Source organism: Pristis pectinata, chromosome 13 (assembly GCF_009764475.1).
Source record: "Pristis pectinata isolate sPriPec2 chromosome 13, sPriPec2.1.pri, whole genome shotgun sequence".
NCBI lineage: Eukaryota > Metazoa > Chordata > Chondrichthyes > Rhinopristiformes > Pristidae > Pristis > Pristis pectinata.
The window spans coordinates 50,267,645-50,284,173 of NC_067417.1; the positions used below are offsets into that span (position 1 = coordinate 50,267,645).

General features: G+C 49.9%; 1 protein-coding gene across 1 annotated transcript in view; it reads left to right on the forward strand.

Annotated features, from left to right (window-relative positions):
* The window catches only part of necab2 (N-terminal EF-hand calcium binding protein 2), a 91,513-nt gene that overhangs the window by 9,708 nt on the left and 65,276 nt on the right, over nt 1–16,529 (forward strand). Inside the window, exon 3 of the mRNA XM_052028362.1 lies at nt 16,104–16,212. Coding sequence (XP_051884322.1) covers nt 16,104–16,212 — 109 coding nt within the window. The remainder of the gene's footprint in view (nt 1–16,103; nt 16,213–16,529) is intronic.

The following is a 16,529-nucleotide window of genomic DNA, read 5'->3' on the forward strand; positions in this document are numbered from 1 at the left end:
CACCATGACCTCCCAACTTCTATACTCAGTGCCCTGACTCATGAAGGCCAGTGTGCCAAACGCCTTCTTCACCGCCCTGTCTACCTGTGACTCCACTTTCAGTGAACCATATACATACTCCAAGGTCCCTCTGTTCTACAACACTCCCCAGGGTCCTGCCGTTCACTGTGAAAGTCCTACCTTGATTTGACTTTACTTTCCAAAATTCAACACCTCGCAGTTATCTGAATTAAACTCTATTTGCCATTCCTCGGCCCACTCACTCAGCTGATCAAGATCCCCCTGTAATTTTTGATCACCTTTTTCAATGTCCACTATACCACCTATCTTAGTGTTATCTGCAAACTTACTAACCACGCCTTGTACATTCTTAGAACCCAGAACAGTACAGCACAGTACAGGCCCTTCGGCCCACAATGTTGTGCTGACCTATATAAACACCTACTCCCTGATCAATCTAACCCTTCCCTCCTACACAGCCCATAACCCTCCAGTTTTCTTATCCAAATCGTTAATTTAGATGACAAACAACAATGGGCCCAGCACTGACCCCTGGTGCACACCACCAGTCACGGGCCACCAGCACCTTCTGCTTGCTACCATCAAGGCAATTGTGTATCCAGTTAACCAGCTCTCCCTGGATCCCATGCGATCTAACCTTCCAGAGGAGCCTACCATGTGGAACCTTATCGAAGGCCTTACTGAAGTCCTAATAAACCATATCTATTGCCCTACCCTCATCAACTTTCTTGGTCACCTCATCAAAAAACTCAATCAAGTTTGTAAGACATGATCTCCCATGCACAAAGCCATACTGACTACCTCTAATCAACACCTGTCTTTCCCGATGTACATATATCTTATCCCTCAGAATCCTCTCCAGTAGCTTGCTCACCACAGATGTTAGACTTACTGGTCTATAGTTCCCAGGTTTTTCTTTGCCGCCCTTCTTAAATAAAGGCACAACATTCGCCACCCTCCAGTCTACCAGCACCTCACCTGTGGCTAACGATGATGCAAGTATCTCAGCCAGGGCTCCCACAATTTCTTCGCTAGCCTCCCATAGAGTTCTTGGATAAACCTGGTCAGGTCCTGGAGGTTTGTCTACCTCCATACCTTTTAAGACATCTAGCACCTCCTCTGCTGTAATGTGGACTATCCCCAAAACCTCCCCATTTACTTTTCCTGGTTCTGAAGTCTTTGTGTCTTTCTCCATGGTAAAAACAGAGGAGAAATATTCATGGAAGGACCTTGCCTGTCTCCTGCATCTCCATACAAAGGTGCCCCTTTGGTCTTTGAGGGGCCCTATTCTCTCTCTAGTTACTCTTTTTCCCTTAATATACTTGTAAAATCCCTTTGGATGTTCCTTAACCTTCTCTGCCAAAGCTATCTCGTGCCTCCTTTTTGCCCTCCTGATTTCCTTCTTGAGTACACTCCTGCATTCTCTATACACCTCCAGGGACTCACTTGATCCCAGCTGCCTGTACCTGACCCATGCCGCCTCCTTTTTCCTGGCAGGGCCTCAGTATCCCTCATCATCCAGGGTTCCCTACTCCTGCCAGCCCTGCCCTTCACTCTAACAGGAACATTCAGACTTTGAGCTCTCACTGTCTCACCTTTAAACGCGTCCCATTTGCCTGCGATCCCTTTGCCCGCAAACAACCTACTCCAATCAACCTTTGCAAGCTCCTGTCTCATACCATCAAAGTTTGCCTTGCCCCAATTTAGAACTTGAACCTGTGGACCAGATCTGTCCCTCTCCATAACTATTTTAAAACTAATTGTCACTGGTCCCAAAGTGCTCTCCCACTGTCACCTCGTGCACCTGCCCCACCCTATTACCCAAGAGCAGGTTGAGCTTTGCCCTCTCCCTAGTAGGGCCTTCAATATATTGCCCAAGGAAACTTTCCTGAATGCACTAAACAAATTTCACCCTATCTAAGCCCTTAACAGTCTGCCAGTCTCAGCCTATATTAGGAAAGTTAAAATCCCTTACAATAACAAGCCTATTATTTGTACAACTCTGCACAATCTTGGAATTGGTTTATTTGTCACTTGTACCGAGGTACAGTGAAAAACTTGTCTTGCATACCATTCATTCAGATCAATTCACTACACAGTGCATTGAGGTAGTACAAGAATGCAGAGCAAAGTGTCACAGCTACACAGAAAGCGCGGTACAGGTAGACAATAAGATGCAAGGTCATAACGAGGCAGATTATGAGGTTAAGATTCCAATTTATCGTACTAGGGAAACCATTCAATAGTCTTAAAACAGCGGGATAGAAGCTCTTGAGCCTGGTGGTACGTGCTTTCAGGCTTTTGTTTCTTCTGCCCAGTGGAAGGGGGGAGAAGAGGGAATGTTCCGGGTGGGTGGGGTCTTTGATTATGCTGGCTGCTTCACCGAGGCAGTGAGAAGTGTAGGCAGAGTCCGTGGAGGCGAGGCTGGTTTCCGTGATGTGCTGAGCTGGGTCCACAACTCTCTGCGGTTTCTTGCGGTCACGGGCAGAGCAGTTGCCGTATCATGCCGTGATGCATCCAGATAGGATGCTTTCTAATCTCCCTGCATATTTGTTCCTCTAATTCCTGTTGACTATTTGGGGGCCTATAGTACAATCCCAGCAAGGTGATCACCCCTTCTTATCTCTCAGCTCTGCCCATAAAGCCTCACTGGCTGATCCTTCAGTGATTTCATCACTGACTACCGCTGTGACATTCCCCTGAATCAAAAATGCAACTCCCCCTCCGCCTCTCTCCCACCTTAAACACCTGTACCTCAGAACGTTAAGCTGCTAGTCCTGACCCTCCCTTGGCCATGTTTCCATAATGGCGATAACATCCCAGTCCCACGTAGCTATCCAAGCCCCGAGTTCATCCCCCTTACCTGTCAGACCTCTTGCATTTGAAATGTGCAATTTAGCTAATAGATTTTCCTCTCTCCTGGCCACTTTCCTGCCTGTCATGCCTATTCAACTTGCTGACACTGGCTTCTGCCTCTCACTTGGGATCTTACTCACCTGGTCAATTTAGTTTAAACCCTCCCTGGTAGCATTAGCTAATCTGTCCGCCAGGATATTGTTCCCCCTCTGGTTCAGGTGCAACCTGTCTCTCTTGTACGGGTCACCTCTGCCCCAGGAGAGATCCCAGTGGTCCAAAAATCTGAATCTCTGCCCCCTACATCAATTTTTCAGGTTCCCAGGGTTGTGGACGACCCTGGCAGGATACAAGTTGTTGTTCCTCCAGTTTGTGTTTGACCTCACCACTGGCAGTGGAGGAGGCCAAGGACGGACATGTTGGTGTGGGAATGGGGAGGGGAATTAAAATGGCTGGCAGCTGGGAGATTCAGATGGCCACAGCAAGCTGTTGTCATGAATATTTCCAGCATGCTTTACAGGGAGAATGTCCGATGGAAGCTGAGATAGCCAAATGAGAAGATGGTAAGCCTGTTGGCAATAGTTTCATTGCAGAGATAGGTTTTGGTAACTGGGAATTGGTTTATTGTTGTCTCATGTACCGAGGTGCAGTGAAAAACTTTGTTTAGCATGCCGTCCATACAGATCATTTCAGTACAACAGTGCATTGAGGTAGTACGAGGGAAAAGCAATAGCAGAATGCAGAATATAGTGTTACAGTTACAGAGAAAGTGCAGTGCAGGCAGACAATAAGGCGCAAGGGCCATGACCAGGTAGCCTGTGAGGTCAAGAGTCCATCTTACCGTACAGATAAGCTTCTCGAAGAGCAAGGGCAGATTGAAGGGATTTGGTGAATCCTAGAACCTCAGACTAAGGCAGCTGAAGGCACATCTGCCCATAGTAGGGGGAGTTTGAACCAGGAGCCAGAGAGGCAAGTACGCAGTGTCCCAGTGAAGGGGTGCAAAATGGAGAGGATCACAAGACCACAAGACAAGGGAGTAGAAGTAGGCCATTCAGCCCATCGAGTCTGCTCCATCTCTGTTTTAATCCTGTACCCTCTAATTCTAAGTTTGCGCCCTCTGGTCCTGGACTCACCCACCAAGGGAAACAGCTTGGCCACATCTACTCTGTCCAGTCCTTTCAACATGTTAGTGTCTCTATGAGGTCCCCTCTCATTCTTCTGTACTCCAGTGAGTACAGTCCAAGAGCCGACAAACGTTCATCATATGTGAGCATGCAGAGGTGGGGATGTGTGACTGGCAGAGAGAGCAGGGAAAGAACCGGGGAAATCGAGAAACAGAAGCGAGAGGTCTCCGTGTTATTTAAGATTTATTTGTGCCAGGAAGATAAATTTTGTCAGGGCTTGTTGACAAAGAGAAGACGTTCGCCTGGGTGTATCAGGGCTTGGTACTGATCCAGCACAAGTCCCAGAACAGCTTCATTTGATTCACTTATTGGAATATTTAATTAGTTGTCAGATTTACATTTAACACATCCCGCTCGGAGTCTGGGAAGGCCAGGGCTGGTTGCAGTGGATGCATTCTGCAGATATTTCTGCTTGGATGTAGTACACGTCAGTGTAACGCGCAGGTGAGGCTCCCTCTTTCGGCAAGACTCACCTCACTGCGGATCGTGGCGGGGAGATGGGGCAGGTCACCGGAGGCCTCGTTTCCTCTCTGTAAACACCAGCTGCCATGGTAACGAGTGACGTCAGGGAGATCTACCCACAGGGCACCTCAGAGGCGTAGTGCGCCCCCAGTTCAGGCAGTGCTGGGGGTGGGGGGGAGGAGCGGGCACACTTACAGAGTTCCTGCTCTTTCAGCTAAAGATAGGCAAGCTGATGAGAGTGGGCACCATGGCAACCAGCTCACAGCTCCTGTCTCCGCTAGCAGCCCAGGAAGGGTGTTGGAGGGAGAGGGGTGAGAGGGGGGGGGGAGAGTCAGGGTGTTGGGTCCTCTGCCTCACTGCTCCCACCACAAAGGCACCATCACCAGGTGGGCAGTGCCCGGTCCCTGCTCTGGGGCACTGTCCCATCCCCAGCGATCCCTGCCCGGAGCTATCGCGGGTGGGGCCAGGAGAAGGAGGGAGGAGGGAGGGGAACGGATGCCCGGCTGCTGGTGTGAGCAGTGTGTGGGCTCCCAGTGCGGTTGGCAGCAGAGCGCGTACGTGCGTCTGGGATATGGGGACGTCCGCCGGTGGAGCTTCACGCACCGTTATTGGGGGGGTGTGTGAGGCAGTGGGGAGAAGTGGCAGCTGAGCTGTGATCCTGTGTGTACATGTACATTGTGATCCTGTGTATATACAGACCTGCTGTGACACTGTGTATACAAGAACACTGTGATCCTGTGTATATACAGACCTGCTGTGACACTGAATATACACAAACGTTGTGGTCCTGTGTATATACAGGACTGCTGTCACAACATGTATCAAGGAACACTGTGTACGGAGACTCAGCATGATTCAGTGTGATCCTGTGTGCCCAGAGCTGCTGTAACCCTGTGTACTGATGCTGAGATCCAGCTCATGAATCGACACGGACAAGTTACTGAATGCAAAATGAACGGATCTGCAGATGTGGGAATCTGAAACAAGAACCGAAACGCTGGAAGGACTCAGCCAGGCAGGCAGCATCCGCGGAAAGGGAAACGAGTTAATGTTTCCGTTCAGGGACCTTCCTCGGGACCGAGGTCCAGCACTTGTGTTTCGGTTTCAGATTATTACGTTGGCTCCATTACCCAGCGTGCCCATCCCCCGTTCAGGCCATTGCCTGGTAAATCATGGGCTAGGCTGCTCAACTGAGCTTCATCACCTCAGCTGATCGACACCACCTCAGCTGATCGACACCACCTCAGGTGATCTACACCACCTCAGCTGACCTACACCACCTCAGCTGATCGACACCACCTCAGGTGATCTACACCGCCTCAGGTGATCTACACTGCCTCAGGTGATCTATGTCACCTCAGGTGAACCACACCACCTCAGCTGACCTACACCACCTCAGGTGATCTACACCACCTCAGGTGATCTACACCACCTCAGCTAACCTACACCACCTCAGCTGATCGACGTCACCTCAGCCAGGAACGCAGGGAAGCAACAGAGACCTTCCTGATGTCAGAAACACTTGGAGGAGCAACATGAAGACGAAGGTTCACAAGCAGGTGACCACAGGTAGACATTACTGACACACAAACAGCCATTGGCTCATCCAGGTTTCTTCAGAGGGTTGAAATGACCTTAACTATAGTTCTAGGACCAAGTGAAAGAAAATTATACTACATATAATTTTTGATGTAAATGCACAGAAGTAGCAGACAAGTTGTAGAAGTCATCAGAGACAATTGAGTCAGAACCTGTGATTCATGGATTGAGTAAGCAGTGTGTGTTAACTAATCTCCTCTCTAGGAAGGATGTGACTGCACTGGAGAGGGTGCAGAGGAGACTCACCAGTGTATTGTCTGGGAGGGAGCGTTTCAGTTACGAGGAGAGGCTGGGTCTGTTCTTCCTGCAGCAGAGGACGTGAAGGGGGGACATGACTGAGGTATATAAAATTACGAAAGATGTAGGCAGGGTAGACTGCAGGAAACCTTTCCCCATATCAGAGGTGAATAGAACTGGAGGACATAGATTTAGGGTGAGGGAGAAGGGGTCTGAGCGGGCCCTTTCTCACCCAGAGTGCGGTGAGTACCTGGAACACACTGGCAGAGAGACCGGTGGAAGCAGAGTCACTGACAGCATTGAAGAAATGTCTAGACGAGCACTTGAATCGCCCCAGGTACAGGGCTACGGGCCGAGTGCTAGAAGATGGGATAATATGGATGGGTGTCCACCGGTCAGTGTGGACGTGGTGGGCCGGATGGCCTGTTTCCATGCTGTGTGACTCTGTGATAGTCAGGGCTGAAGCTATCGGTTTGCTGTTGAGAACCGTACTTTGCCCTCACTGCTTCTCAACATTTCAGATCATCTCCAGTAAAATCTCATTCAGTGGTGAGTTCTGATGTGTAATTCTGTCCAGGAAGCTGGCAGGAGGCTGCCTGAGGCGATCAGGTTGGGATGAAAAAAAAATTGATAATCAGTTTACAGAATGAATGTAATAGGATTAGCAGAGGATTGAGCCTCATGGTGGTTTAGTGGGAAAGGAACACTCGACAGCCAATGACGTATGTTTGCAGTGCACTGTGACTGGTATATGTGAAGTGTCCCCCGACAGGAAGGGTGTTAGTGTATGTGAACCGTTGCTATATGACAGGTTCCCTTTAATAAAGGGTGCAGCATCTGTTGGGGGGGGGGGGGTTCCTGTGTGTAAAATATGACTGTATGTGGGGTTCCCCTGTACTTAGAGTTTGACTGTATTTTTGGCTCCCCCGCGTGAAAGCTGTTCCAATTGGAAGGGTTCCCTGAGGTGACGAATGTTGGTTGCTCCTGTAGGAAGGTGTTGTGTTAGGGGGTTCCTCTATGTCGGTTGCTGTTGTATTCAGGATACGCCTCCAGGGAGTGTTCTCCTGAATGTGGTGTGTCCCTGCAGGATATGGACTCCTGTGGGGAGGGTGTTCCTATATATAGGATGATCCAGTACATCTAGTACTCCTGTACTGCAGTCCTGTACAATGATGCTGCTGCATGCTGGCTGTACTTGTACTAAGAGTGCACCTATATTGTGGATGGACCACTGTCTAAATCTGTATGTACCACTGTATATACAGTGTATATACTCTGATTCCTGTATGAAAGACAATAATGATGTTTTTGTATTATGGGTACTCCTGTATTAAAGGTGTCCCTGTCAACGTTGGACCTGTGTAGGGTTTGCTGTTTAAATGGTGCTCCTGAATGCATGCTGCTTCTGAATGCATGCTGCTTCTCCGTGAAGGACGCTTTTGAACTAAGGGCACCTCTGTATGTAGAGTGCTCCCTGTGAGCAGGAAATCCCCGAATGCTGGGTGCCTTGTGTGCATTTATGGTGCTACTGTACATAATGCAACCTTATCTAACAAGTGGTCCTGAAAGGAGGTGCTGTTGTACACTGGGTGCTCTGGGTGCACCTGTATTGGGGGTGCTCCACTGTGTAAGGTGTGCTGTATGTAGACTGCACCTGTGTGAAAGGTGCGCCTATAAGAAGGGTGTGCTGATATTAATAGTTCTGTTGCATTAAGGGTGCTCAGAATTCCTGTATAGATGATGCTTGTATACAAAAGGATGCTTCGGTGTAGGTCACTCTTGAGAGAAGATGTACTCTGCCTCCTGCAAAAAGATAATAAAGGTGCTCCTGTTTTAGTGGTACTGCTCAGTGTAATATGCTTCTGTGTGTGTGTGCCATTCCCATGTGTAGGGAGCTCCCGTATGAAGGGCTGCCCTGTGTTGAAGAGATTCCTCTGTATAGGCTATTCCCTTCTGTGGGCTGCTGCTGTTCTTGAGATAAGATCTCTTTATTAGTCACATGTACATTGAAACACACGGTGAAATACATCTTTTGTGTAGAGTGTTCTGGGGGCAGCCCGCAAGTGTCGCCACGTTTCCGACGCCAATGTAGCATGCCCACAACTTCCTAACCCGTATGTCTTTGAAACGTACGCTAACCATTACACTACCGCGCCCGCCACTGTGTGTACGGTGCCCCGGTGTTGGGTTCTCCTGCATGTAGGGTGCACCTGAATATAGGGTGCATCTGCATGTTAGGTGCTCCAGCATGTAGTGTAACTTCTATAAAATGTGTACCTGTCTTCTGGGTGTTCTTGTGTAGCATAACGCTATTACAGCACCAGTGACCTGGGTTCAATTCCCGCTGCTGTCTGTAAGGAGTTTGTACGTTCTCCCCGTGTCTGCATGGGTTACCTCCGGGTGCTCCGGTTTCCTCCCACATGCCAAAGACGTACGGGTTAGGAAGTTGTGGGCGTGCTATGTTGGCGCCGGAAGCGTGGTGACACTTGCGGGCTGCCCCCAGAACACTCTACGCAAAAGACGTATTTCGCTGTGTGTTTCAATGTACATGTGATTAATAAAGAAATCTCATAAAAGAGTGTTTGAATTAAGGATGCTGTTCACTGTGTATGCCTCTCTGTAACGCTGCTCATGTAATGGTGCTGCTGTGTTGTGGGTACCCCTGTGTTAATGATGCCTGTTCACTGGGATTGAAGATGCCCCTGTATGAAGTCTCTGCCAAGGCTTCACCTGTATTCAGGGTGTTTCAGTACAAAGCTGCTCTGCTTGAAAGGTTAAATGTCTTCTGTAGAACTGAGACAAGGTTCAAACCTCTTCACTCAAAGGAATCTGACTCAGGCGATGTGAAGGCTTAGTCACTGGCTGCATTCAGAACTGAGGTGGATAGGTTTCTGGTTATGAGAGGGATTGAGTGTGTGGAAAGCATTTCTTACGTTCATCCTTGTCGTGGGGACAAGACAATGTAAATGGAGAATGAGGGGACAATCCTGGTGGATGGGGAAGATGTCAGTATTGGAATTGGTTTATTATTGTCACATGTACCGAGGTACAGTGAAAAACAGTGAAAAACTGTTCGTACAGATCATTTCATTACACAGTGCATTGAGGTAGTACAGGGTAAAAACAATAACAGAATACAGAGTAAAATGTCACAGCTACAGGGAAGTGCAGTGCAGGTAGATCACAAGGTGCACAGTAGTGTAGCGGTTAGCGTGATGCTATTACAGCGCCAGCGACCCGGGTTCAATTCCAGCTGCTGTCTGTAAGGAGTTTGTATGTTCTCCCCATGTGTCTGAGTGGGTTTCCTCTGGGTGCTCTGGTTTCCTCCCACATTCCAAAGATGTATGGGTTAGGAAGTTGTGGGCGTGCTATGTTATCGCCGGAAGCGTGGCGACACTTGCGGGCTGCCCCCAGAACACTCTATGAAAAAGATGCATTTCACTGTGTGTTTCAATGTACATGTGACTAATAAAGAAATCTTATCTTATAACGTCATAACAAGACAGATCGTGAGGTCAAGAGTCCATGTCATCACATAAGGCAACCATTCAATAGTCTTATCACAGTGGGGTAGAAGCTGTCCTTGAGCCTGGTGGTACGTGCCCTCAGGCTCCTGTATCTTCTGCCTGATGGGAGAGGAGAGAAGAGAGAATGACCCGGGTGGGTGGGGTCTTTGATTATGCTGGCTGCTTCACCAAGGCAGCGAGAGGTAAAGACCATGGAGGGGAGGCTGGTGTCTGTGATGTACAGTAAATGGGGAACTGGGGAGGGTCTCCAGTAAGTGGGGAACTGGGGAGGGTCTCCAGTAAGTGGGGAACTGGGGAGGGTCTCCAGTAAGTGGGGAACTGGGGAGGGTCTCCAGTAAGTGGGGAACTGGGGAGGGTCTCCAGTAAGTGGGGAACTGGGGAGGGTCTCCAGTAAGTGGGGAATGATGGGAGGGCATCAGCAAATGGGGAACAATGAGCTGCTGACCACATACAACCACTTCATTTCTATCCAACGTTTCCTGCCTCGCTGAGGTCCCCCACAGCTGACACCCCACATCCACTCCTTGTTGACAGTTCCAGTACGAGTCCAACCTTCCTATGAGATTAACTCTGTTAACTTACACCCTGAAGCTGCTGATGTCCCTTGAATTTTTAAATGAGCAGCTTGACTTTGAAACTGCAGAGAGTTGTGCACACAGCCCAGCGCATCACGGACACCAGCCTACCCTCCTTGGACTCTGTCTTTACCTCTCGCTGTCTTGGTGAAGCAGCCAGCATAATCAAAGACCCCACCCACCCGGGTCATTCTCTCTTCTCTCCTCTCCCATCAGGCAGAAGATACAGGAGCCTGAGGGCACGTACCACCAGGCTCAAGGACAGCTTCTATCCCACTGTGATAAGGCTATTGAATGATTCCCTTATACGATGAGATGGACTCTGACCTCACGATCTACCTTGTTGTGACCTTGCACCTTATTGCACTGCACTTTCTCTGTAGCTGTGACACTTTACTCTGTACTGTTATTGTTTTTACCTGTATTACATCCATGCATTCTGTACTATCTCAATGTGACTGCACTGTGTAATGAATTGACCTGTACGATCGGTATGCAAGACAAGTTTTTTCACTGTACCTCAGTACAAGTGACAATAATAAACCAATACCAATACCAAATGATCAACTTAGCTTGTAAATGTTCCATGCAACTATCACTGGGTGTTGAGGCCCCCTCTAACCCAGCCCTGGTGCACACATTCCCCAATTCTCAAGCTTCTTGAATGTTTCATGGCTCCTAAACCTCCTATTCCCACCCTCACTAGCACGTGGCATTGGGATAATCTGGAAATTACTCTCCTCGAGGTCCTGCCTTTTAACCTTCTGCTATACTCGCTCTGCAGGACCATATCCATTTTTCTATCTGTGATTGATGAGTCGGTGGAAAGAAACTGAGATTAAAATTAATCATCTGGGGGGGTTTGGCAAAAGGAACAACAATAAAAACTTGTGTTTGTAAAGCACCGTCAGCAGAGTAAAATTTCACTGACGCATTATCAACTAACAAGCGGGCACCTGTCTGAGTAATGAAACATCAGGGCTGATGACGAAAAACTTGATTAAAATCTCAGAGGGAGAGAAGTGGAGATGTTTGAGATGATTCCGGAGCTCAGGACTCTGGCAGCTGAAGGACAGGGCACAGGGCAGATGAATGCGAGGCTGAGGAGCTGGTGCATGCTGCCCGCTACACCATGCCATACACCTTCTTCACCAGCCTATCAACCTGTGCACGTACCTTCAGGGAGCGATGGACTTGGACACCAAAATCCCTCTGATCATCAGTGATCTTAATGCATTCCGGTCATTGCGATGGATTGTGAGCAGCTGAGGCCCAGGCAGTGACCCTGGTTTTGCCCTTTGATTCCTCCAGTACCTACACCCGACTCATAAGCATTCATTTTGACCAGCACATTAAAAGCTGGTTGAAAATCCAAATTTAACAAATCTTCTGGCTCCCCAACTTCCTACAGAGATACAACATCCCAATGGTTTTGTCAAGCTTCATAGAGTCACAGAGTGGTACAACACAGGAGCTGTGCTGACCTTTCTGTCCATCAGCTCTAATCCCATTTGCCCACATTAGGACTGTATCCCTCTGTGCCTTGTCTATTTACATGCTTGTTTTAAATGTCTCTTAAACGTAGCGATTATATCTGACTCCACCCCCTCCTCTGGCAGCACGTCCCAGATATCAACCCTTCTCTGCGTAAAATAACTACCCCCTCAGATCCTCTTTAGAACTCTGTCCTCTCACCTTAAATTTACGCCCTCCTGTTTTTGACACCTCTACCATGAGAAAAAGATTCAGTCTGTCTACCCTATCCATTCCTCTCATAGCCTTACACTCCTCTATCAGGTCACCCATTCGCTCCAGGGAAACAGTCCTGATGCAGGATTTCAACCGGAAACGTCGACAATTCCTTTCCTCCCACAGATGCTGCTCGACCCCCTGAGTTCCTCCAGTAGATTGTGTGTGGCCTCAGCCTGTACAATCTCTCCCCATAACTAAAGTCCTCCAATCCAGGCAGCGGCCCGGTGAATCTCCTCTGGACTCTCTCCAGTGGGACCACATCCTCCCTGCAGTGGGGCAACTAGAACTGCACGCAGTGCTCCAAGTGTGGCCTCACCAGTGCCTTCCCTATTGTACCCAGTGTTACCCAAGTTTTGCCGACCCTGCCAGCTAGTCGTGGTGTGCTGGGGAGTGGTGGGATGCCTCTGGGTGAGACTGGCCCTAGGGGGTGGACGGATGCGGCAAGGAGTGTCCGACAAGGTTCAGCGATGCCCGCGATCAGCCTGAGCAGGTCCTTAGATCCCACCACCTCCATCCACCTGCTGCCCCTCTGCTACCATCTTCTTGCTTCCAAACCACCGAGCTCCCCACTGCCCCCTGAATCTTCGACCACTTACCACCCCCCCAACAACCCATGCCCCACAGCTCAAGCCTCCCTGCCCACACCACCCACCCCTTGCCCTCTGACCTGCGTTTCCCCCGGGGCTGGCCGGGGGGGGGGGGGGGGGGGGAATCTGGTCAGTTGGCCGAGGCCTGTTCTATTGTGAGCTTGGGCACAAAGTGCAACAGGTGCTGTAGTCCCTCTCCCAGTGTGGTCAGTATTGAGGGGGGGGGTGCCTTAAGTGACCATCTTGGAGCATTCTGCCCTCCTTCGCAATGGTTCCCTCCGAGAGCTGGCTGCTCCGAGCTCAGCACATTCACAGTTAACCCGCTGACGCTGGGCTCTGTCTAATTCCCGGCCCCCATGGGACTACTTGGAGAACCTAGCGCCAGTCATGGAGAACCATGCCACTCTGTGACTGATCTTCTCCCCAACGGGCAGTCGAGCGATGGGAGGGAATGACAAGCTGACCAGTCCTCGACCCTAATCTACTGGGAGAGTTTCCGCGGTGACTGGGAAGCTGCCAAAAATGCCCTGAACCACAAACCTTAATGACAGGAGGTGAGGTCAGGGCGAGACCTCGCTCCTCCTGAGGGGGAGGTGGCTGCGCAGAGAGTGGAGTGTGAGATGACAGCTGATTCGTGGCCGGCATGCAGACTGCTCATCAGCTGCGGCTCCCTGCGAGTGATTCTGTCTCCAGGAACAGTTATCAGCTCAGAACCCAGGCTGGTCACTGAAAGCCATCAGGTAGAAGATACAGGAGCCTGAGGGCACATACCACCAGGCTCAAGGACAGCTTCTATCCCACTGCGATAAGACTATTGAACGGTTCCCTTATACGATGAGATGGACTCTTGACCTCACAATCTACCTTGTTGTGACCTTACACCTTATTGTTGACCTGCACTGCACTTTATTGGTATTGGTTTATTATTGTCACTTGTACCGATCGTACAGGTCAATTCATTACACAGTGCAGTTAATTGGGTTAGTACAGAGTGCATTGATGTAGTACAAGGTGCAAGGTCACAACAAGGTAGATCATGAGGTCAGAGTCCATCTCATTGTATAAGGGAACTGTTCAATAGTCTTATCACAGTGGGATAGAAGCTGTCCTTGAGCCTGGTGGTATGTGCTTTCAGGCTTTTGTATTTTCTGCCTGATGGAAGGGGGGAGAAGAGAGAATGTCCCGGGTGGGTGGGGTCTTAGATTATGCTGGCTGCCTTACCGAGGCAGCTGGAAGTGTAGACAGAGTCCACGGAGGGGAGGCTGGTTTCTGTGATGTGCTGGGCTGTGTCCACAACTCTCTGCAGTTTCTTGTAGTCTCGGGCAGAACAGTTGCCATACCAAGCCGTGATGCATCCGGATAGAATGCTTTCTGTGGTGCATTTATAGAAATTGGTGAGGGTCAAAGGGGACATGCTGAGTTTCTATAGCCTCCTGAGGAAGTAGAGGCACTAGTGAGCTTTCTTGGCCAAGGCGACTATGTGGTTGGACCAAGACAAGTTCTCAACCATCTCGACCTTAGCACCATTGATGTAAACAGCAGCGTGTGCACTGCCCCACCTCCTGAAGTCAACGACCAGCTCTTTTGTTTTGCTGACACTGAGGAAAAGGTTGTGTCATGACACCATGTCACTGAGCTCCTTGTCTCCTTCCTCTTCTCAGACTCATCGATATTTGAGATTCGCCCACCACAACTGCTGGCTGCAGCTTTGAACTGCAGATTATGTCACTGAGGGAAATGGGCGCCACATGAACAGTGACATCATCAGGTGCACCTGACACGGTGGTGGGGGGGGGCGCGGGGGGAAGCAGTGGCACAGTGACCCGGGTTCGATCCTGACCTCAGGTGCCGTCTGTGTGGAGTTTACACGCTGTTCCTATGACCACGTGGGTTTCCCCCCGGGTGCTCCAGTTCCCTCCCACCTCCCAAAGACATGCGGGTCAATAGGTTAGTTGCTGCTGTAAATCCCCCCCAGGATTTCCCACTCACCTACACACTAGGGACAATTTACAGCGGCCAATTAACCTTCTGACCCGTACATCTGTGGGATGTGGGAGGGAACCGGAGCCCCCGGAGGAGACCCACCCAGTTACAGGGAGAGCGTGCAAGCTCCACACAGACAGCACCAGAGGTTGGGATTGAACCCGGGCCTCTGGTGCTGTGAAAATGTGCAAAAAAATATTTGATTAATTTTCTCCGGCATTTTTTTATTTACCAATATAATCTCTCCTGTCTCAGCCTGTAAACAACCCATATTAATCTTTGCTAATCATTTCCTTTTTACGTAGCCAATAATTCAATTTTTCCACAGTTTGCACATACAAGAACAGGCATACATCAATCCAGTTTCTCGACGGAAAACTGTGTGTGCCTTTCCTGGAGTCTTCCCTGCGAGTCCTCACCAATGGCCTGAGCAGCTGTAATAAGTCATAGAGATATACCGCACAGAAGCAGGCCCTTCGGCCCAACTTGTCCAGGCTGACCAAGTCGTCCACCTGAGCTCGTCCCATTTGCCTGTGTTTGGCCCATATCCCTCTCCATTCCGTACCTGTCCAGTTGCCTTTTACACATTGCATTTTACCACTTCCTCTGGCAGCTCATTCCATATCCCCACCACCCTCTGTGTGAAAAGCTTACACCTCAGGTCCCCTTTAAATCTTTCCCCTCCCACCTTAAACCTCTGCCCTCTAGTTTTACGTTGCGGTTTGCCTTGTCTTCTACTTGTCTTCCCAATATCTGAATGTACACGCACACCCTGGTCTCCATCAGCTGTTCTGGAGTCATGGAGGGGTACAACAGGGAAACAGGCCCTTCGGCCCACTGAGTCTGTGCCGACCACTGACAACCCATTGACACTAAACCCACATTAACCCCATTTTTTATTCTCCCCACATCCCCTTCAACACCCCCCCCCAGCTTTTACCACTCACCTGCCCACTGAAGGGGACATTCAGAGTGCTCGATTAACCGAACAACCCGCACACCTTTGGACGTGGGGGGAAACTGGAGCGCCCGGGGGGAGAGAGTGCAAACTGCACGCACGCAGCACCGGAGGTCAGGATCGAACCTGGGTCTCTGGCACTGTGAGGCAGCGGCTGTACCCGCTGCGCCACTGTGCCAGCCTAATTTCTATGAAGCTTGTTTGCCAGTTGTGTTTGACAGGGCCTGTGTCACTTGCTGAACTGCAATGTCTAAGTGTGGGGTAGGTTAGTTTACGCGAAGGAGGGGATCTGGGACTGGAGTCCGGCACTGTTGGTGGTGCTGACTGCTGAGCCAGACTGAAACCCCTTCTCTCTTGTCTTCCAGACGACGGCAAGCTGTCCTTGGATGAATTCCGGGCCTTTTTTTCCGATGGGACCCTCAACGAAGAAGAACTGGAAAATCTCTTTCACACGATCGATTTGGACAAGACCAAGTAAGATAGCCTCTCCTCCAACCCCGCTTTCTCTCACGCCCCATTCTACATGGGGGGGGGGTGGAATGTGTAAAGCCTCGTGGGATTCTGAGCCCTCCCACCCAGCTCGGCTGGTGTTAAAAACACGACGATGCTGGAGGAACTCAGCAGGCCAGGCAGCATCCGTGGAGAAAAGCAGGCGGTCAACGTTTCGGGTCGGGAATCTTCTTCAGGACTGAAGATAGGGAAAGGGGAAGCCCAATATATAGGAGGGAAAAGCAGAGCAGTGATAGGTGGACAGAAGAGGGGAGGTGGGGTGGGCACAGGGTGGTGATAGG